This window comes from Phyllostomus discolor, chromosome 8 (genome assembly GCF_004126475.2).
Source record: "Phyllostomus discolor isolate MPI-MPIP mPhyDis1 chromosome 8, mPhyDis1.pri.v3, whole genome shotgun sequence".
NCBI classification, from domain to species: domain Eukaryota; kingdom Metazoa; phylum Chordata; class Mammalia; order Chiroptera; family Phyllostomidae; genus Phyllostomus; species Phyllostomus discolor.
Window position 1 is genome coordinate 25,556,620 of NC_040910.2, and position 23,873 is coordinate 25,580,492.

The 23,873-nt window shown below is 41.2% G+C and overlaps 1 protein-coding gene across 6 annotated transcripts in view; it reads right to left on the bottom strand.

Annotated features, from left to right (window-relative positions):
- The window catches only part of FNIP2 (folliculin interacting protein 2), a 121,302-nt gene that overhangs the window by 67,191 nt on the left and 30,238 nt on the right, over positions 1–23,873 (bottom strand). Inside the window, exon 1 of one of the 6 annotated variants that reach the window (XR_004904608.1) lies at positions 17,143–17,958. The exons of 2 other annotated variants lie outside the window; for them this stretch is intronic. Coding sequence is in view for 3 of the 4 variants with exons in the window: in XM_028519333.2 (XP_028375134.1) it covers positions 17,143–17,318 (176 nt within the window). In the remaining variant the exon portion in view is untranslated. Of the gene's footprint in view, positions 1–17,142; positions 17,959–23,873 lie in introns of those variants that run through there. 3 more of the 6 variants (XM_028519333.2, XM_036031956.1, XM_028519336.2) reach the window with 3 other exon arrangements.

Consider the following 23,873-nt stretch of genomic DNA (forward strand, 5'->3'; position numbering starts at 1 on the left):
CCTCAAAAGATCTGTTCAATTCCTAATTCCCAGTACTTGTGAATATGACCTTGTTTGGGAACAAGTTATTTACAGATATAATCAAGTTAAGGTGAAGTCCTACTAGATAGGATCGGCCCTAACCCAATGACTGGTGTCCTCATAAAGGGAGAAATCTGGACACAGAAACAGAGGTAAGATGGAGTTGACAGAGAGGCAGAGACAAAGATTAGAGTTATACTTCTACAAGCCAAGAAAAGCCAAAGAATTCTGGCGCTTGAGGGGATACAATAAGTAAGAAATGTTTAAGTCCCTGTTTTCAAAGAACCTAAAATCTACACAACACAATCATGTAGATAACTACACAAGGATAAAAGGGCAAGGCAGAATACAGAACAGAAAAAAACTCCTGGAAGAGGCAATATTTGAACTGGTGAAGTTATGAAGGATGGGCAGGATTAGACATGTAATGACAAACAGGGGAGAGTCGCTGCAGATGGCACAAACACAGAAAGTGAAATGTCAAAGTCTTGGGTATTTGGAACACATCTAACCGCAGAAGAAATACACAGGAAATGAGGCTGGACAGTTTAGGACTACGTGCAGAGGAGAGGGCCTTGGATACTATGCCCAGGAATGTGTGTTGCATACTATGCCCAGGAATGTGTGTGTGTTCCACCTTTCTGAGAAAGGGAATGACATCATTTCACCTGTTTTTCAGGAGAGAACTAAAGCTGTTTGAGAAAACTGTTTTCATGGCATATGGCGAGGTGGTGCTGACCCGTGTGCCCAGGGTTTCAAGGAACCATGGCTAATAAGGATGTGAACGGTAGTTGTGTGATTTGCTGCAAGGTGATTTGCTACACCCTCCAAGACCAGTTCTAGTGCTGGTGTTTGATTCCTCCTCCGAGCTTTTACAGGAATCAGGCTAGAAGCGGACTCAAGTACGATCATGTTGAAGCATGATCTATGAAAGAAGACAACTTCAAAAATATTTACCTTCTTGCTCTTACAAAGGAACAACCTCATATAGTCAAAAACAAGTTCACACGAAGAGTCTAAAGAGCAGTCTTGTGATCCAAGGCTGAGAATGTTTAAAAAGTCAGGTATGACAGAGAAATATAAATAATCCAAGAAAGGGTAAATAAAACAAAACAAACCCAACAATGATCACAACAAAAACTGGCAGATACCATCCATTTAACAGGTAGCTCCTACATGCCTACCATGTGCCAAACACTCCTCTAGGCACAGGGGAAAGCAGTGAACAGTCATAACCGTTGGTCCTATGAAACTTTCTGCATTTGCAGCCACTTGTAACTTTTTCTATGTTCTCTTTTCTGCCAACTCCCACTGCTCCGAAAGAAAGAAAAGAAAAGAAAAGGCAAGACAAGACGAGACAAGGCCTAAATACAAACGGAAACCCTCTCAAAGGTTTGCTCAAGAACAGCGAGAAGCCCCTAATGACTGCCACTGAAAAACAGAGGAAGACTAAGGGTAGGGTGAAAGGGAAGACTGTCTTGCAATGGCGATCGGGGTTCACCCAGTCAGTGCAAATGTACATATTTCCCGTCAATTAACAAGCTGTTTATTTTAACCAAAAAATTATGTAAATAGATGGCAGTAACAAATTTGGAATTTTTTTCCTTTTTTGGCAGGAGTGGGGGAGACAGGTGCTAGGTTAGTATTCTCAGAGGACGGCTAACAGGGAAAGGAATCTGCAAATTAGCTGACTTCCCTCTCCCTGCTTTGTACTGACACAGCCTTAGCCACACAAATCACCTGGCGTAGTTCCAGAGGAGCTACAAAAAGAGCCACCACTGATCTGCTGTCCTGTGGTCAAGAGTATAGCAAAAAGACGCTTAAAGGTTCCAATTCTCATTAGAAGCTTTAATACATAATGCTAATCTAAACATATACTTTCTAAATGATTGTGAAGTATAATAAAATTAAAGCTAAAATGACTCCAGTTGTATCCCTCCTATTTTATGAAAGAAATTTATACTGAATGTTGGCTGTAACTTGTTCTGCTTTCAGGAAAGTAGCGGATACGTAAATCCTTTATTCCTTTCGTAAAAGAAACGTGTGGAATGCAAGAATAAACCCCTGTGATTGGCAGCACGTCACGGAAAGAACACTCACTGTAATCTGAGTCCAGACGCACACTACTGCATTCATTCCTTCCACGCACTCTTAGCACCCGGCTTGACTCCGAGTCCATGACAGATACCAGGACTCGAAATCAACTAGAGCCAGTTCCTACCTCAAAATGCTTACAATCTGATACAGGAAGGCCAACCCATAAATAAATAAGCAAACTATACTGTTACAGGCACAGAGATAAATGTCTATATGGCTTATGGGAAATTTAAAGGATAAAAAGGTCAAGTCCGCGCAGCGGGGGAGGAGTGCGAGTCAGAGAGGACGTTACGTTTGGGATACGGATTAGCATTCGCCAGGGTAAAGGCGGCTGCCAACTCTAGCTCTGCCACTTTCCGTGTACTCCAGGGCTCGGCATTCCTAAAATGTACCTGCCTTGTCTACCTCATAAGGCTGTCGGGAAAAGCAGACAACAAGTATGAAAGTACTTGTAAAACCGTAAAGCATAACTCAGAGAGAAGTCCAGACATACAGTCCTTTAACTGAGATCCTTGGGGCCACGTGTTCTGGACTTCTATAGATTATAGAAAGTAGCTTATACCACATATTATGTAATGCTTCCTATAGGGACTAAAGTATAGACAAACCCCAAACCAAACAAATTAGTATTTACCAGCCTAAGTTATGTATATTTATGCTAAGTGGATTATATAGAGACTATAAACAACCTCACTTCAGTTCATGTCCGTTCCAAAAATATTTGGAAAGATTTCAGGATTTTGGAATTGCAGCATAAGAGACTGTTGACCAATGTAATGCTTACCATGCCTGAGGGGAGGTCAAGGCGGAAAAAGTAACATTCAGGTCCCATATGTTTTCTTAATGTAAACCAATCCCTAACAAAGATGATTGTCAAAGTTCATGCTTGAGTAGGCTGTAACTCAGAGCTTATTTCTCCCCCAGTGAAACAATGCTATGTATAGGATTGTGAGGGTCACATGCTAAAACCACATGTCTTTACATAATGTTTTCACATAGCAATGATAAAATATTATAACATGAGTCAGAATACAGCCTGAGGTGTGGCTGCTATGAATAGGGAACTCTGAAGTACAGAAGAGAAGAAGACAGAATTCCTTCCTTCCTTCCTGAGTTCAGGACTGTGTCAGGTACAACTCTGAAACTGGTCAAGTTTGTGCACTGCACTCATGCCCCAGGACCCACACCCCACCACCCTAGGGTCACCACGGCATCAACAAAACAGCACAGCCCTGTCCTCAATGTCAAAATGCCTGGGTTCTGGGCAGGGCTGGTAGTCTAATTCTACAAACACTCCTTCACGTCTGAGGACAATGTTTCTTCTATAAAACGATGGGATGCGACTAAAATGATTCCTCAAGATCTCATCCTTCCAACTCTAATGCACTATAGTTCCAAATCCAAATTATCTATTAAGTGCGCACAGTGTAATTTACAATAAATGATCCAGGTATTGAGTGGAAAGCAATCTTAATGTATTAATCAACATTTAACCAACATTACTGCACGGCATATCTTTAACCCTTCTAGATGTACTTTATATTTTGACAAGCATTCTTCTTCATATACACACATCTCCAATTGATAAAACTTTCAGAAGACGCTAACAAAATTTTAAAAGTACACATTCTTTTGAGGCAAGAGGGACACTGGGTGGGGTAGTCATTGTACCAACCAAGATTCGACCCCTGGCTAGCTTTCCTAGGTTCTGTTGTTCTTATTTTATTATTCTTGGTTTCTTTCCTTTCTCCCCTTTAAAAATGCACAGAATCTTTGAGAAGGACCCATATTTTCCAAAGTGATTCCTTTAATTCTTAAAAGAGCACCACTTGTTCTTTTCTGTAGGCTATAAGCTAGAAGCTGCCTGTGCAACCCCCCCCAAAAAGAAAGCTTTGCTGTCCATCTCCACGTGTGCATTATTCAACAGTCACTGAGCTGATTCCTTCACGCTGTTGTCTGCACAGACCAAACGGTCAGCATTCATGACTATATTCCAGGATCACTGAGTTGTATGATGGTCCTGCCACAAGCTAACTTGCATCAACAGGATTCATCTTTTCTTGAATGTAAGACTCTCCCATCCTCTCCACCAGGGTAGTGTGTACTAATAACAGATAGATGAACGAATTTCAAACTAAATATTTATGACATTGCCTCGTATATATATTCATTCTACATCCATCTAAATTGTATGTAAATAAGGTAATAATCCTATTTTCCCAGAGGTTTTCAGAGGTCAAAAGCATGACTCTGTAAAGGCTTTTGTTTGCAAAATGAAAAAGCCCAAATAATAGAAACTGTATTTATCTTTGGCTGTAACTATCCCTAAAAGAGATGGGAAAGTGGGCACATGGGGAAGTGGTGGGGCACAGGTGAGGCCAAAAGAAGAGAGAGCGAGAGAGACAGACAGACAGACAGACCCAAAATAGTCACATACCAGAAGGTATTAACTACAGCACTGCCTGGAATAGCAAAGGACTGGAAACCACCACGGGACGGTTAAATTATGGCACAGCCACACAGCATGGTGCTATACTGGTACAACAACAAATGAGGAAGTTCCTCATGTAATTACATAAGCTCTAAGACATAATTTTAACTAAAAAAAGAAACACGAAACACTGTATTAGAATGCTACCACATATATTTTAAAAAGGAAAAATGGGGGAAAGCTCTGGGTTTTATTACATATGCACAGAGTGTCCCTGGAAGGACATACAGTATAATGAATCGGTAACACTGGCTGTGTCTGGAATAGAAAGCTGGGTTGCCGAGGAAGAGAATCGAGCAGACTTCATTGTTACATTCTTTACAAAGCACAGGGAAAGGCTTTCCCCTTGCTATTTACTAAATATCTGTCAGCACAGCACAGTGAGGAAGAGTATATAGACTTTGGAGCCAGGCAGCCTGGGTTCAAGTCCTTGCTCTGCCTCCTCCTAGCTATGTGACTTTGGCAAGTTACCTAAACTCTTTGTTCTTTCCTATCCTCATCTGCAAAACACGGGTAACAATACCTGCCTCCTAGGTGCCCTCTTGAGGATTAACCCCAAAGTGGCTACCGAAGAGCCAGGCACACAGAAGTCAGTGTGCTGCAAGCACTCGCTTAGACTCTGCATCCTTCGAATACCTAACCATATGACTGCCCCACTTAATAATAAAATTAAAACATATAATAAAATTTAAATTAAAAATAAATAATGAAACAGGAACACAACAGGAACACCCTATTTTTTCCCCCAGGATTCTATTATTGCCTTAAGACAAACAACCTTAATTACTGTTTGCTTTAAGAGGCTTCTTGGTAGCTGAAGCATGTGGCAGTGGGTGAACTCCTACAGGGGAACCACCTTAATGAATTCAAAGAATTCAGAGTCAGTTTCAAATATGTGGTGTGGCCTCAGACAATGACATTTATTGAGCTTTCTTCTCAGCATGCATATACCACATTTTCCCGTCCTTCTTCATTCCTTGCCTCCTCCAGAGACAGGACAAAATCTCTAAAAAGCTAATTCCTCTTCTCATTTAGTAAGCCTATTTATGGCTTTGAGTTTGTTGTTGCTGTGCTATGATTGTATCCAATTGATTTCCATCATGTTAGGGAACTGCCTTCTTTACAGCATAATCCCACAGAGCCTAGAGACAGTGGTTCTAGAAGGTCTGACGTTTGGCTCTGAGAAGGGAAAGACAGTGAGCCGAGCTGCATAGCACACACATAAATAATTGCCTAACATTTTAGAGTTTGCCAAATACTTTTACAAAATTCACCTGAGCTGACCTTCACGAATGTCCTGGGAGAGCCCGTATTACATAATCTGTTTTACACAGAAGTTAGCAAACTTTAATAGGGTTGTAACCATTAAGTAGCAAAGTCGACTCAAACCAATGTCTGCCGATTCCAAATTCTGTGCCCTTCCAGCTCCGCTGCACTATCTATCCCCTTAACACCAGCGACAAACAAGTCACAGGGCAGCACCTGCATTCCAGGACCACCCCTCTGCGTTTCCTTCTGAGGGGCAAAAACAGCCACACTTGAAAAATAAAAATTCTGGTGATATAATGTTAAGACTGAAAAGCAGGACGCTAAACTATGTATACAGTATGACCACAAGGTGTAAAAAAAAATGATCAAAGCCTTTTTTAAAAGTTCACAAAAAATTAGTAGCTCATATTATAGACAAAGACTCTCCCTAATATATAAAGAACAACCAGGAATCAATAAAGAAAAAGACTGGCAAACCAATGGAAAAGTGGGCAATGGATCCAGATATTTCACAGGGGAAGGGGTAAAATGGTCTTTAAACACATAAAAAAATGCCAAACCTCACTCTTAGAAGGAGAAGAGCAACTTAAAACCATACACCTATTAGGTTGGCAAAATATCAGAAGTTAGACATCCCACGTTGACAGAAATACAGGCAGAGGCACCACACAGTGTGACCACGTATACGGAGGGTAAGTCGTCATAGGTATTAGAATTATAAGTAAATTATAAGTAAGGTATTTTTTACAGTGGACCCACCAATTCCACTTCTGGAACTGGACAGATTTTTTAAAAACATGTGATTGCAGCATGTTTGCTAACAGCAGAAGACTGGAGCAACTGGAGAGGACAGTAACAGGTGCAAGTTCATTACTTACACTACATTCACACAGCCGAACACCCAGTAGCTGTTGGAGAGAGTGTGTTAGAATGCGCGAGACCCCCAATTTCTCCAGGTTATCCTGAAGAGCCCAAACAGCAAAGAGCAGGCTCTTGTGTAGAACACACTACTTATTGTGTAAAAAAGAAGGATACATATTTCTATTTGTTCATTTCTGTACAAAATTAATGTAAAAAGAATTTTAAGAAACTAATAAAATTCATCACTTAAAGGGGATGGGGAAGAATGAAGAGGTGGGAGCAATTCATTTCAAATGTGTATATATATATATATTGGAGAATTTGTTACTGTCAAACTAAGTGAATGCACTATCTCTGAAGATATACAGAGAACATGCTTTATGAAATTAAAGAAAAAAATCTGCTCATACTCATATCCTTTGGAAGGTGATTTAACCTGTCAAAGAGTTGGGGGCCTCCTTACCTTTGCTTCAGGTTCCCTACAGGTGGAAGCGCAATTCTGAGGAGCGGAGTACTCCCCAGCGCTCTCACCTCCATGTGCTCCTTCCCAGGGGAAGAAGAGTAAACACCGAATGGTAAACTCCCCTCTATCTGCGGGCATCTACCTGCCCGTAGAGCACACACTGGCTGATAGGATCATCCGCGCCTCAGCACCAGTTTTACAGTGGCGAGGCCCTCTGTGGACAGGCCTACGGGTGTCAGGTTGCTCAAGACAGGTGGACAGACCAGTCTCATTCTGAGGTTATTAGGCAGACCATTGTTGTTACCCAGGCTAGCAACTTCCCAGTCATAGGTCTTTTACTGTCCATTTACCTGACAATTTCTCTCTCAATTTTCAAATTCCGTTGAGGAAGAAAAATTTCCTTCAAATTTCCTACAAGGAAAATTCCATATCAAGAAAACTGCTAGAAATTTGAACAAAAACAGGGTCACTCTGCATTATTTAACTGGAAATCTGAATATCCATTTACAGAACATACTCTAAGTTTTTGAAGCCATTTAATAAGATATTACAAAGTCATTAAAATCTCTTCTCAAAAACATTTTAATACCATGGGGAAAATGTTGTGGTATCATACTGAGTAAAAAAGCAGATTATATAGCTTAATATATAATATGATTCTGTTAACACAATGTAGCTTATGTCCACATCAAGGAAGAACTACAAGGAAGTAAACAAACATGTTTATACTAGTAAGATTTGTGTGTGACAGCATTATAGATGATTTGGGTTTTCACATTTTATATTTGCTTGCATTTATATACTCTGGTTTCTCTTCAGAATGAATAAATCTTTCACCTTTTTATATTTGCTTGCCTTTGCCAAATGTCATAATAAAATTGTATCATTTTGATAGTCAGCAAACATATTTAAGAAAAAGATGGAGGCATTTAAAAAGAAAACGGGATAGTAGCTACAGCCTGATATGAGTGCAGCCATGCTCTAAAACATCCACGCAAAATATTTTTTGTTTGCTTTATATGCTCTGACCATATCCATGTAAAATATTTTTCAATATATGCTAGCAATTTGCAAATGGAATTTATTTTTTTTTATTTTTTTAAATCACTTTTTTAATAGTTTGTTTTTAAAGATTTATTTATTTATTTATTTATTTTTAGAGAGGGAAGGGAGGGAGATAGAGAGAGAGAGAAACATCGATGTGTGATTGCTGGGAGTCATGGCCTGCAACCCAGGCATGTACCCTGACTGGGAATCGAACCTGCGACACTTTTGCAAGTGGAATTTAAAATAGAAAAAAAAAAACACAATACCATTTCTAATAGAACCCCCCCAAAAAACACATATAAATCTAACAAAATGTGTAAAAGATCTATATGAGAAAAACTTTAAAACTCTGATAAATTAAAGAACTAAGGTTTGTTAGTTCTTAAATAGATACTTCATGTACGTGGGTAGGAAGACTCAAGACGTCAGTTCTTCCCAATTTGATCTATAGATTCAGTGCAATACCAATCAAAATCCTAGCAACTTATTTTGTGAGTATCAGCAAACTGACTCTAAGGTGTATTTGGAGAAGCACCAGACCCAGAATAGCCAACGCAATAATGAAGGAGAAGAGCAGTCAGAAGACTGAAACTACCCAACTTCCAAGCCTTACTATAAAGTTACAGAATGAAGACAACGTGGTACTGGTGAAAGAAGGGACAGATCAATAGGAAAGGAGAGGCCAGAAACAGATTCACGTACATGTAATCAACTGATCATCTTTCAACAAAGGTGATGTAGCAGTTGGACATCCACACGCAAAAAACTAAATCCAGACACAGACCTTAAGCCCTTCACAAAAACTTCACTCAAAATGGGTCATAGGCCTTAATATGAAATGAAATACCATAAAACTTCTAGAAGATATCAGAGGGGAAAACTCCAGATGATCTTGGGCATGGTGATGACAACATCAAAGGCACAGCCATGAAATGAAAAAAGAACCAATAATAAACTGGACTTCATTAAAAACTCCTGCTCTGTAAAAGACAGTACCGAGAGAATGAGAAGACAGGCATAGGCCAAGTGAAAATATTTGCAAAAACACATATCCACATAAAGGACTGGTATCCAAAATACACAAACAACTCATAAAACTCAACAATAAGAGAAAGAACAACCCAATTTCAAAATGGGAAGAAAATGTGAACAGACACCTCAGGAAAAAAGATACACAGATGGTAACTGAGTATATAAAAAGATACTCCACATCGTACATAATTAGAGAAATACAAATTAAAACAACAGTAAGATACCACTACAGACCTATTAGGATGGCCAAAATCCAGAACATCGACGAAACCAAATAATGACAAGGATGTGAACTAACAAAAGCTGTCACTCGTTGCTGGTGAGAAGTTTGGCGGTTTCTTACAAGATTAAACCAACTCTTACCTTGTGATCCAGCAATCACACTCCTTGATATTTATCCAAATGAGTAAAACTTATGTCCACACAGGAATACAGCAGCTTTATTCATAACTGCCAAAACTTGGAAGCAACCAAGATGTCCTTCAGTAGGTAAGTAAATAAACTGTGCTACATCCAGACAATGGAGTATTATTTGGTACCAAAGAGAAATTAGTTATCAAGCCATGAAAAAACATGTAGGAACCTTTCATACATATTACTGAGTGAGAGAAGCCAATCAGAAAAGGCTACATACTACATGACTCCAGCCAAAAACATCTATAAAAGGCAAAACTATGAAGACAGTAAAAAGATTGGTGGTTACCTAGGGCTAGGGAGAGTTGAATAGGCAGAGTACAGAGGATTTCTATGGCAGTGAAACTACTCTGTATTAACACTATATGATGGATACATTTTATACATTGATCAAAACCCATAAAATATACATCACCAAGAGTGAACCCCAATGTAAACCATGGTTTGGGGTGATTGTGACGCATCAGTGTGAGCTCATCTGTTGTGGCAAAGGCACCGCTTTGGTGTGGGTGAGGGAGATGCTGACAGCAGGGGAGGCTGTGGCTATGAGGGCGGGATGGGGAGCAGACAGGAGCTCTATTTTCTGCTCAATTTTGCTGTGAACCTAAAACTGCTCTAAAAAGTCTTTTAAAAGGGAAAAAATATTTTAATTGTCAATTAAAATGCTTTGAGTAATAAGCACTAGATGTCAAGTCTGCGACAGGATCATTCTCTGAAGACGACTTTGGTCTGTCATTGTCTGTTAGGGAATTCCCTGTGAAGATGAAAACCAAGGACACATTATCTGAGCTCTGAATATAGCTATCAAAATTCTGTATCCCTGCTCAGCAAAGTGACAGGCGGTCTCCCCTCAGTCCTGTCCACCCAGCTGGAAGGGATAAGGCCTGTCCTCAACGCTACTCTACAGAACACACCCAGCCCTCTCATGTGATCTTGTTCTCCGTGACAGAGGAACAAGTCCTCTTTTAGTTCCCACGGAGGTATCAGTTACTGCCTAGAGAGCACGAGGCTTGAATACAAAGAAATGAGGTTCTAATGGCAGGAATCGTAGTTATCAAGCAAGGGCCAATGGGAGAGAGATCAGGGGGCAGGCCACCTCCACCTCCCTGTCATCTCCCAGCGCGACAGCCCGGTCCACCAGCACACCCCAGCCTCATGGACATTCCCCCAGAGGACCGACCGTGTACACTCTGAATCCAAACCACCTCTGTCCGTAGGCAACATTTTCCTTTTCAGCGTGATGGGGAACGGAGTTTGCCACCTCAAAATATGCCTCAGTGGAATACTGGTTATTTTAAGCTGGTTATTTTTAAGAAATGAAAAACTCCAGAAAATGACCTTCCCCGCTAACTGCCTAAAAGAATTCAGACAAAGGAAGGACTTTCTTCAGAAAGGGAGCTATCATCACAGACAACCGTATTTTAGCATGAGCTAGGTGTGATAGCAGGGAGAAACCTAGCAAAACCCACCTGATCAAAGTTCTCTCTGGGTCCCACTGTTTCTTTTTTTTTTTAAGGTTCTATTTATTTATTTTTAGAGAGGGGAGGGGAAAGAGAAAGAGGGATAGAAACACCAATGTGTGGTTGTCTCTCGCATACCCCCCACTGGGGACCTGACCTGCAACCCAGGCATGTGCCCTAGACTGGGAATGGAACCGGCAACCCTCTGGTTCACAGGTCAGCACTCAATTCACTGAGCCACGCCAGCCAGGGCTGTGTCTCGCTATTTCAAGATGACCAATGCATCTGCTCACTGAACATGAACTCTTTTCTTCTCTTTGTAAACTGCCTTACTTCCCTGCCTTAATTCTGAATGACATACACTCTTCAGTTTCTCTAAATGTCTGGAATTTTCATGCTTACAAGAATTCCCCATTTGCGTGTGTTAATACTTCATTTTCTCCTATTAATCTCCTGCATGTTGTTTGAATTATCTGACCCACCAGAATTTAGAAGGGTAGAAGGAAAATGATTTTTCCCCTACAGGAACATACCAAGCAGGCCCCTGCTTTAGGATCTCTGTACTTGCCATTCCCTCCGTGGAGAACACACTTCCTCAAATGACCGCATGGCTTGCTTCCTCGCATGGAAAAAGATGATCACTGTTAAAGAGAAAACCACGGGCCCAACACGGGGTCGTCTGTGCTAAAGCCCATGACACCAAGCCTAGATTTAAACCTGACCTAAATGCAGTTCAACCTTCTCCAGGAATGTAATCTTAATTGGTCAGTCTGGAATTTCCTGGTCGGTTCCAGTGCCTTGTCACATGGGTCCTCTCCACCCTCCCCGCAAAGGACGCTAAGGCAATCTGTCTGACAAGACAGGTAACCTACCTGAAACAACCCTTTTTCTTTTGCTAATAACTTTCTTGTCCTGCCCAGTTTCTGCCTATAAAAGCCTTACCCACTGTACAGCTTTTGGGATACTTGCTAGATGGGATACTGCCCAATTCAGAAATCGCTTAATAAAGCCAACTAGATATTCAAATTTACTCAAATTCAACACCACTGAGAGAGTTTTGATTCCCTTGACCACCCAAGGTCTTCATATTTTTCTTATGTCTTTGGGTCTCATCGGTCAGTAACAGACTATTATATTAGAGCTATAAAGGACCTCAGATACCACCTACCTGGAGATCCTCAGACTTAACTCTCCATTGAAATTACTCTAGAAACTCTTTGTGTTTGTTTGTTTGCTTGTTTTTTTCAATCAACAAAGCTTCTAGGATCCAGCCCCCTAGAATCTGATCCAATGGATCTGAATTTACTTCACGTTCAGGAACCTACATTTTTAAAAACACCTCACAGATTTGGGAATCAGTGACCCAATCAACCACTTCTGTGTGTGTGTGTGTGTGTGTGTGTGTGTGTTTTAAGAAGAGAAAACAAACACAGAGACCTGAGGGAATGTTTCCAAAGACACAGTGAGCTCAAGGCAGAGATGGCCCCTCGGATCATGAGCTCATGAAGACAGCATATGTCCCTAGGTCAAAGACCATTCTACCATATCTGGCACAGGGTCCCATTTGTGAGAGTTGAACTTTACAAAATAAATTAGTAAGTGGAATAACTATCCTAGCTCAACTAAATTCTCCTCTCTTCCTCCCTCCCTTCTCCCCCCTCCCCCCCCTTCTCTTTCTTTCCAGGCCTTTGGACAGGGTAAAGCACAAAAGTAAAAGGAAATGGCATAGTGAGAAGACAGGACTTTAATTCACATCTGTTCTGTAATGACCTAAAAATAGGGTTTTTAAAAACTTTCTAAATTGATAAGAGAAGGATCAAACCCTTTTGATATATAAGCATTAATGGATGAATAGGGTACTTGATATTGAACATTTCATATAAACTTGTAGCCCATAAAGGGGGAAGGCAGATGCCAGGAACCTTGGTGTTTCTGGAGCCCACAGGCTGGATGGATTCCCTTTGTTGAGTTTTGACTGGGAGTTTAACTATAATCTTAGATGGGTCACAGGTTATTACTGCTCTCACCAGTTCCCACCAGGGCTTGCTACATCACTGTTCAGCAGTTATTCACCTTTTATTACTGTAACAATAAAAGGATAGGCTAAGCCATAGGCTGACTCACAACAGGAGCCACAACAGGAGCACCGGGACCTGGAGGCTCGTTGAGTGGGTCCTCCAGTCCAGCACAAGGCCGAGCAGCATCATGAGGGGAAAAGGCTTCAGCAGCGGCCCAATGACTGGCCTGTGGACCCTGGGACTGGAGTAACCTTGCCTTCTGTCTGGAACACTGTCATTCTGAAAACAATTAGTTACGGTGACTAATGACAAGGGCTTTACCCTGTTACATCATCAATACTTAAAATAAGACCCAGACAAAAGTTGATGTCAGCTGTCAGTTCCTATAAAGTGAGTTCACACCCCCTTCAAAATCCCTGGAGTGAGACTGCTCTGATTCGTTCCCAGTTAGAGATGTGGCCTCCGAGGGAAGAGATAAATGTTCTTTTCACCTAAATCCCTTGTGACTTTGCAACAATACTCAGTTACCACTGCATCCCTTCATTCATTTAGTCAGTCATTCTCAAATGACATCTCTATATCCCAACCATCAACTGGTAGAAAGAGCCTTTTTTAACTGGCTGAAGAAAATTCCTCGTGGCCCCTAAAATCAGTGAAAAGGGAAGGAATGCAGAAAGGGCAGAAGAACTTGTGACCGGTGATACCCAGTGCATCTGAGAGAGTCACACCCAGCGATGTACAAACTCCCTGTGAAGCCTGTTAGGAAGCACAAGAGCATCAGCTGACCAGGGTTTGTTTTTCCTCCTTACCCACTTGGTTCAACCTGTCCAACAGCTACATCTTCTAAGTAGTATCAAAGCAGAGTGGTTTTCACACGGTGTTTCTACGTGGAGAACACAATGATAAACACTCTCCCCACCTCCACAACCTGCATTAGATTTTCTTTGAACAGCCCTTTACTAAAATCTTCAGGGTTTTTTAGTCTGTTCCTTAGCACATCTCTCTCTAAATCTGTGGCTATTTCTGTATTTCCTAGTCAGAAACCCTAGCTGCTACAAATAAAGACCGGGAGAAAAATCAAGTTCAGTTTATCTCTGGGAAGCAGTCCACTTGGGGAAAACAGATCCTGGTTTCCACACTTATTTTCTCGTGAAGTAGCTACTACAATCTACAGCATTTTTTTTAGTAGAATTAGTAGATAAATTGGATTAATTTAGTCACTATTTCTTCTGCTCCTTCCATTCTGGTGGTCCAAAACAGTAAAAAGAATTTCTTCTGAATCCAAATTTCAAGATATGAAACTTAACTCTGCACAATTAACTCATGCACAATTAACTCTGAAGTGTTGTTTCAGTTCCTCTTTACTGTGCGTAGGGTACACTTCTTTAAGGCAAGCCTGTCAAATTTTGTCTTGCCGTTAGAGGAACAATGGTCACAGACAAGCTTGGCAGGTACTCCCATATTCCTCATCCACACAGCCCTGTGTATTTATCTCATTTGTTGGGGAAGTTTGAAAAACCCAGGTGTTAGTAGCTTTGCTATCGCTGACACTTTAAGAAAGAAAACTGGAACCAATTATTTCAAGACTATACGATATACCCAGCATCAGATTTCAGAGTTATGAGATCTCAGTTGAGTTTTAGCAAGGAATATTTTATTGACAAACCATTTAAAATGTCTCATCAAGTTCTTCAGGTTTTTGTTGATTGTTACTTGGAGAAATGAACTCAACCCCCATACCTGTCATTTTAGAGATTAAGGAGAAGGGAAGTGAAGATACAGAGGACAAACTTCTTTCCTGAAATGTTTCATTCTACATGAACCATAGCTGGGAAGATAAAAATGTCTCTTTCTGCACTGAACTGTGTCAGTTTTACACTGTGGCCAACTATTAGGTATCCAACCAATTTGAATCCACTGGATTTGTGGAATCTTTATCTTCACCTTTGAATAACTGAAAAAGCATTAGGAAAGGGGAAGAAAAACTACAGTTAACCTCTGAACAAGGCAGAGAGCTAGGGAGGCCCACCCCCACTGCACAGCTTAAGTCAGCCCACCACCTCCGAGATTCCCAACTGTGGACTGAAAATATGCTTAGTGCACTGAGCTCAGATAACCACCTAAGACTACTGATTTAAGATACCTACGATCAAAGGAATGGAGGTCACACCTAGCTGCCGGCCACCTGACTTGGAGCCTCACAGAGCAGCTCCTGCCCATAATTCACTCTGCCCTCAAGATGGCCCAAGTCGTCGAGAAGGGCAGGAAACTGCACGCAGCACTGCAAATACAGAAGGCGATTTCAAGACTGCAGGAAGGGGAAGAGAAAGTGGATGAGGTCTGCCAAGACAACTGGTCTGACTGGAAATGAATTCCAATTAAATGACAAGTGTATGTCATCACTGAGCAGAATTCTAAAAAAAAAAAAATGTAAGCATCAGAGAAGTAAATCTAAAAAAGTTCAAAATACGGTTCAGAGATAGTAGATATGAATGTGTTTTGTTAAGTTTAAAGTGTAGTTTAAATGGGAATGATTAAAATCCACCGAAGAATAGCAAGTTCACTGCAAGTGAGCAGCAGAAGTACATACCAAAAGCTTTGTAAGTTTTTTTAAATAATTAGGATGGCCCTGCATATTCTCATGTGGATGCCACCCCCTCCCCCTCAAATACCTATTTGGAGAATCTAGAATTGTACAAACAACAAAAACAGGGAATACAGAAGGTCCTGGTGCTGTACCCTAGACTCTCAGAGGAAGAAAGAATGTTTTAAATAGTCTAAACAACTACAGTTGAGAGAGACACACACACAAGCCAGGAAACCGACCCAACGTGACAAGGCTCATGGGCAGCAGAGCTGGGGGAGGGAGAGCAGAGCACGGACCAAGACCCAGACACACTGAGTGTCAATCCTTCGCTTTCCTTTCCCTCAGCTGTCCTATCTTGATGAGCAACAGAAAAATGGAGAGGATAAAAGTGAAGCTCTTATCTAGACACTCAAGTATATTTTTTTAATGTACCACACATCATTCATTACCTCATCCTCTACAAATTCATCTCTTTAATTGTGTGGATAGCATGTGACCCAACACCCATAAAATGATTTCCACACCTCTCCCAAACTCTCCAAACTACTGGGTTCTTACACTGGAGTGAAATGTATACTGCCTTGTTAAATTTGTACCAAAGAAACACAGATTTTTATAGGACAGAAACTATATCCTGAAACTACATTTTCAACCAACCAAGAAGTAGATTTATGGCTTTCTTTACTATCTATCTATACAACATTTTGAAATGAAATGTAATTCTCAAAGGGTTTTTTCCCTTGTCATTGATAGGTAATAAAATTCTTTACAAATAATGTTTAAATTAAGAGCTACTACCAATGGAATGAATGAATGAATGAAATAGTCAACCTAAAATAATATAGCAAATATGTTATTCTTTTTAGGTGAGTGCTATAATTAAAACAGCTCATCAAAATACCATCCTTCCCATGAAAAGGATTCCCTGTAAGAGGAGGGATGGGCTCACCGTGTCTCCTACCGGAAAAGCACAACCACCCACCCACCATTCAAACAAGAAGGGAGCACCCCGACTCTTGTGCCCATGTACCAACTGTGGTGGGACTTCAGGCCTGCAATTCTTTCTTGATAACCACTGTGAACAGTATAGTTCAAGCTGCAACACAGGACAAGGATGTAAGCTGGCTCCAGGCAGATGTAATGGAAAGTTAAGAAAAAAGCAGATGGGTAACAGAAATAGTCAAGAAAAATACCCATGCCTACCCCTAGTCTACAAAGAAAAGAACTTGTTTCTGTACACCCCCCAACGACCCCAGGTCTCCTACTGAGAAACACGCTTGGAGCAAAACAGCTTTCAGATCAATACAACTTCATCTGCTTGGTATACAGCAAATTAAATAAAAATTTCACTGTGATTTTGAAAAAGAACTAAAATTTCAAACCTGTTGTCCAGTTCCATGTGATCGGTGCCCCTTCCTACCCCGGCACATTTTCGAATCTTTGCGCATAAAAGTGTCTTGTAAGTCCTCCCAGCACCAGAAACAGCATCACTCACACAACCAGCTGAATTCTGCGGGGCCCCAGGCCGGTTTGGGGTCTTTGCTGTGCCGCCACACATCTCCTAAGTGGGCTGACTTTCTTCCGCTTTATCCTGACTATCAACATGGACTCGGATACAAGTGTTGAGGAGTCTTTGTTGTTTGAAGGATATTCCGCAGTGACCAGCCGTCCTAAATGATCACTGCAATCCCTATACAGTAGGTTGAGAGAAGCTACTTGGCAACAGCCCACAAATTTCCTCTTTCAAAAGTTTTTTCTTAAGAAAAAAAAAAAAAGGAACATTCATTTGTTATGTAAATTAAGCCCGCCGGATGATTTAGGAAGTCAGATACATCCATCATGTTATAAAACATGCTCTCAGCAAACCCATTATAAACAAGAAAAGTCCAAGTCCCACTTCCTACTTTTGTTCCTGAGCTGGTGCTCCCGTTGGCAATAGAAAAGCACTCAACAGGTTGAGCAGCTTGGACTGCCTCGCTCCATCTGAGCTCCTCTGTTAGAAATTATGTGGTAGTCATGTAATGGGTCACAAGACCTATTCACACCACTCTGAGCAAACGCAGTGGCTTGCCTTCAGCTGCAAGGTTGTTCTGACATTGGCCACACCACCCTCTTAATGGCTCTCATGTGAGCCAGTGTCAGCTGACAGGTCCTACCCTGCAACCCTGCAAAATTCTGCCTATGGCAAGGGAGAAGGATGGTTGCGCACAACAAACATAGGGCTAAACGTATAGGAAATGGTGTGGGGCAGGGAGAGTAGGGCCTTAACATCAAATGCATATTTTAAACTGCTATACAAATACATACACGTATAAGAAAAAGAATAATAAGTGAGAAGCCATAAGTCCTCCACACTCTCGCAATGAATTCCTGATTCCCGGGCATGTGCAAGCCGTGAGAGCCCTGCCCTCACAGAACCCAAGGACAGAAGCAGCTCGGTTTTTACTTTTGACATTGACATTCTTCATCTGTAAAATAGGAATAATGTTACAGAGTCAGTATGATTTTTCCACAGCACTGTGAGTTCAAGGAAAAAAATAGTTCTTCTTTTAGAAGAAATAAAGCATAGGGCCCTAAAAATACAGGTCAAGTCTTGAAACAGTAACTAAAGGACTGTCCCAATTCCTTCCCTCTTCCTTATCCTCGAACTTGGCTGAAGAAAACATTAACAGACCCCTAATATCTGATGAGCCATGGCTGGGTATTTAGTTTCAGAAGATTTGAAGTGCATCTTCATACATGGCAGCCGTGTATTTCCCTTCACAAGTGTGGAGAAAATCTCATGCTACCACGGCAGAGGTCTTCATTGTTACCTTAAGACTTTTATGTATGTCACCCTAAAGTTCCTCTTTAACAAACCCCCAAAAGATCTTAAATATATCCTCTCCTAAGAAAGAGAGATTACAACACACCTACAACAGAAACCAGACTTCTCCGTGGAATATGCTACATGTGTAGCGCCACCATAAAACCAGATTAGGGAAAAATGAGTTCATTTCCCCAGAAAAGAGAAAACACATTTTAAACTTAAAGCCTAACTGCATGGCCACAGTACAGCCACATGGCCTTCTTTTCCCCCCTGAGCTTCCATCTTTCACAGAGAATCAGACATCACTCCTACAAGCCCTGGGACTTTTTCATGTTCTGTGTAAGGTGGCTCCCTGCGCAAAGGCCAAAAGCAAAGGCTTTCGCCACCACCAGACCCACCTAACAACACCTGGCCCACGAAGCCCCAGATCAACATCTCCAATTCGGCTAGGGCTTACCTCGTCTACACGCACAGCAGAAACAGTACAGTTCAATGTTGATGGGGTGGGCTCTTTAAAAATGCCAAAATAACTGAATTTTATCAAATACATAGAGAATACTCTAGGAGGAACACATCCTACTTTTTAGGTATACGACTAAATTTCTGTTTTAAAACTTCAGTCTCTAAAAGATATTTATTTAGGACTTGATGCAAGGATATGAAACCCTCTTTTACAACATGTAGACTGTATATACATTTACCTAGTAGTTATTCATGAAGCTGTTCGAGAATTCTGGTATTTTATATTTTCCAAAGACTTCAAATACTGTTATAAAAATACAATTTCTGTTCCCTATCCAGATGATGCAAACATTCTAAATGATCAGGATAGTAGGAGGTGAAAATGACGACATGGGTACAATGGACATCTGGATGACATCAGGATCAGACTGCACTGGGGAACAAGTTTCCTCAAACAGAAACCCAATGCACAGGAAACCCTAAACCCTCCTGTGTGCCTCCTCCACTCAGCCAGCAGTCTTCAACTCGACACTGACTCTGTGCCAGTCACTGCTTCTCCCTCAGCTCAGTCAACACACCCTGTAGCCACCATCTCTCCTTGGTAGAGCAAGGCTCAAACTCTGACTTGCTTACAAACAGGAATTGCTAGGCCTGCCCCAGGGCTCATGATTCAGAACATCTGGGGTGGAGACTAAGAATGTACACTTCTGAGTTCCCAGGGCGCCCTTGCTGCTGGCCTGGGAACCAGGCACTCAAGAACCACTTCCTCAGTCATAATAATTCCATCTTCCCCAAGAGGCCTTCCTAGGCTGAAAGATCTTTTTCTCTCTTGAATTCCTTTATAATTTTTTTAAATCACACTTTCAACACAATGCATAATTGCTTTGCAAAAAAGTATTGTCCATGTCTTATGATCCTAACTAGATCATAAATTCTTTGAGCACCAAAACAGTGTTAAGTCTTGACATTCATCTTTGTACCTAGGACAGGTCTTACTTTTTGACCCATTTAATGCCACTGGATATTCACATTAAAATTATGACCCGAATCTACTGCAATAAAAAGTGTGCTTCTTTGTGCATGTACTCTGACCAAGAAGATGCTTGTGCTCACACACACACACACTTTCTCTTTCTCTCATTTACTACAAGGGGGAAAAGAGTTTGCCACACCAATACATGCCTTTTTAAGATATTGATTCTTTTCAGCTGGTTATTTTCAAGAAAGGATTCAGATAGAATACCCTGCTTAAAGGAAAGGAGCTTCACCTTAACATGTTATAAGCTAAGTGTGGCAGACAGGGAGAAACCTAGCAAAGTCTATTAGAGTCCCCTGGGTGTCCCATTGTTTCTGGGTGGCTGAGAAGAGTTTGTTACCCAATGTTTTGCTGCTTCTCATCTACCTGTGAATTAACTACCTTCTCTTTGAAGTCCAAACCACTCTCTTCTTACCTCACAATGGCATATAAGTCCCAACTGCCTAATTTGTCCTCAGCCCCATATTCTTTCAGAACCCGAATATGTACATACATAATAAATTTTGGTTCTTTTCTCCTGTTAATCTGTCTCATGTCAATTTACTTATTGGACCAACCAAACGAACTATATGTAGAAAGGAGGGGAAACTTTTCTCTCCCCTACAACTATAGCAAAAGTTGCTTTAGAAGTTTTAACAACCTATGTTCACTCCAATAGATGTGACTCACGTTATCTTAACAGAAAATATTTTAAGACTTTTAAAAAGTAAAAATGCCATTTCCCCGTCCCTCCCCTTAAGAACCCAAACATGATAAAATGTAATAAAGTAGTGATATATATCAAAGCCACAACCATTGTACACTGTATGGCTCCAAATTTAACTTATATTTAAATGGGAGTTTTAAATTTTCTTCGGTAAATAAAAAAACAAGTAATAATCATATCATCACAACCATTTTTTTCTAAGGTATTAGGACAGCTTACAGAGCAGTTAAGAGAAAGGTATGTTTAGGCCTTCTGAACCCAAATTCTCCTCTCCGCCTCAATCCAATCTCCATTTTCCTCAAATCTTCCCTTTCCCAAAACGGACTCATATTCTTAGATAGGTACTTACACTATTACTCATTAACATGCTGGATACCCTTCTCTTAAACATTATATACATATTAAACTGATCATCAGCCCTATACATAACGCTACTCATGATAAAGTTCTCCGTTTCCTTCCCACGGCACAGCCGTGCTCACACATTTAGGGAAGTCTGTTTGCCTTGCTGACTGGACTCCCCCACTCCACCTGCAGTTCGGAGTGCTGGCTGAAATTGCTGCTGTTGCCACGGACACTTTCACAACCCAGATGACCTTTGTCCGATATTGGAAGTGAGAATCAGAGGACTGTGTAGGAAGGGGAGACTACTGGTTTCACTTTTCAAGCTGTATTTGTACCACTTCCAATCTCACGGCCCAGATACTCTGTGGTCCTAGAGAAGAATGCTAAATTCACGGTCAAGAAATAGTATTAAGTATCATTTTAGACCATGCAAGATAAATATCTGGGACTCAACACACCAGTCCACTCTCTTTTGCCCATGACCAATCTCTAATCTCCAAGAGCACGGTTTCCTGTTGTGCCCAGGCTCCTCCCAAATCCTTCCAATGCAGTGCTCCAGGGACTGAACTCCAATCCAAAACACCTGGCATCAGAGAAAAATCCATTCCAATGACTAATTCACAGTCTAGAGAATTCAAATCAGGAAAGTTTCAAGGTAGGTATTCATGTAATTTTGCATTCACCTGACTTCACACTCTTCGGTGATTTAAACAACAACAACAACAAACAAACAAACAGTGATTGCTGGGTGTAATGAAAAGTTAACTCAAAGCCATAACTGAAAGAGATGGGTTTGAAGCAAGAAAAAGACAAAAGCCTAATATTGTTCTCCAAAAAGCCCAATGTAATTATTCTTATCTAATGAATCTTTCCATAAAGAATATTTCTCTGCCTATTCATATTACCTTAATGAAAAAAAAAAGGAAAAATAAATGAAGGAGAGGCCGTGATAGTTTCTCTTAATGGGGTACAGTAGTCACCTCTTATCCACAGGGAGTAAGTTTCAAAACCCCTACTGGATGCCTGAAACCATGGATAATACCAAACCCTACATATACTGGTTTTGCCTGTACCTACATACCTATGATAAAATTGAATTTACAAATTAGGCACAGTAGGGATTAACAATAACTAATAATGAAGTATAACAATTATAAATGTATATTGTAATAAAAGTTATGTGAATGTGGTGTCTCAATATCTTTTAAAGATTATTTTATTTGTTTCTCTGTTTGTTTATTAGAGAAAGGGGAAGGCAGGGAGAAAGACAGGGAGAGAAACATTAATCAGTTGCCTTTCGCATGTATCTCAACCAGGGACCTGGTTCACAACCCAGGCATATGCCCTGACCTGGAATCGAACCAGCGACCTTTCACTGTGTGGGACGATGTCCAGCCAACTCAGCCACGCTGGTCAGAGCATCGAAATAGCTTACTGTGCTGCACTCACCTTTCTGCATTTGATGCTGTGAGAAGACACAATGCCTTCGTGATAAGATGAAGTGAGGTGGATGTATTGCCCTTCTGATGACACATCAGAAGGAGGATCATCGAGCCATAGTGATATGTCTTCCACCTACAAATTTTGTGCCGTTTGCATCTTAACTAAGCATTTATCATCCACTGTGGCTGTAACTTTGGTAGTGTGAGGTACAACAGCAAAACTAGCACAAATTTAGTTTTCCTTCTTCACAAGTTCCCAAAAGATTCATTCTTACCATAGATTTTACCAACCTCAGCATGAGTTTTCTCTTTCCTTATTAAATTGAGAACTTTCACCTTTTCACTTCAAGGAAGTACTTTGCAGCTTCTCTTTGGCATACCCGAACCGCCAGCACCACTCACCACCTCTTGCACTGCGGGTCATTTTAAGTAAAATAAGAGATCCTTGAACACTGGCACTGCCATACACAAAGGTCGATCTGATAACTGGGACGGCTACTTAGTGACTAACAGTCAGGGAGCATCCACGGCGTGGAGACGCCAGACGAAGGGGTGACTCACAGCCCATGTGGCATGGAGTGGAACAGTGCGAGATTTCGTTTCACTACTCAGAAGACAGTGCAATTTAAAACTTAGTTATTGATTGTTTCTGGAATTTTCCTTTTCATATATGCAGAATGCCACTCACCAAGGTAACTGAAACCACAGAAGGCAAAACCACGAATAAGGGGGGACTGTTGTAATTTCCTTTCTTCTGTAACGCCTTGCCATAGACACATGACCGACTGGCTCGTACGTCTCTCTAGCAGTGGTTTTCAAAGCGTAATCCTCAGCGGAGACACAAAAAGGATGCTGGTAAACTACTATTTCTTGAGCTGGGCGCTGGCGCCATGAACTCACAGCAAGCAGAACATGCATACTGTTCTGTCCATGTGGTACAGTTCAACACAAAGGTGTTTTAAAACGTGCTTGTGCTGGGCTCCAGCGGAGGGACGAAGGCAAGGGGATGAGAAGCAGGGTGATCTAGGGGAGCAGGCTGGAGAGGGTGATCCGGGATTACGATCAAGTCTGTCGATACCTGGCTGTTTCAGAATCATGAAGAGCTCCAAATACCTGAACAGCGTCCCGGCCTCGCAGCACCATCTCACTGTGCAATGAGAAAACAACACGCCCGCCCTCGTGCCGTCTGAACTTCTCCGACAAGCTCGGCACTCGGGAAATTTGGCAATAGGTGCAAACTCAGGCATACAAAGTAGATAATAACTAGCTAGATTTATCAAGTGTTCATTTTTCATGCCAGGCATTGTTCTAAG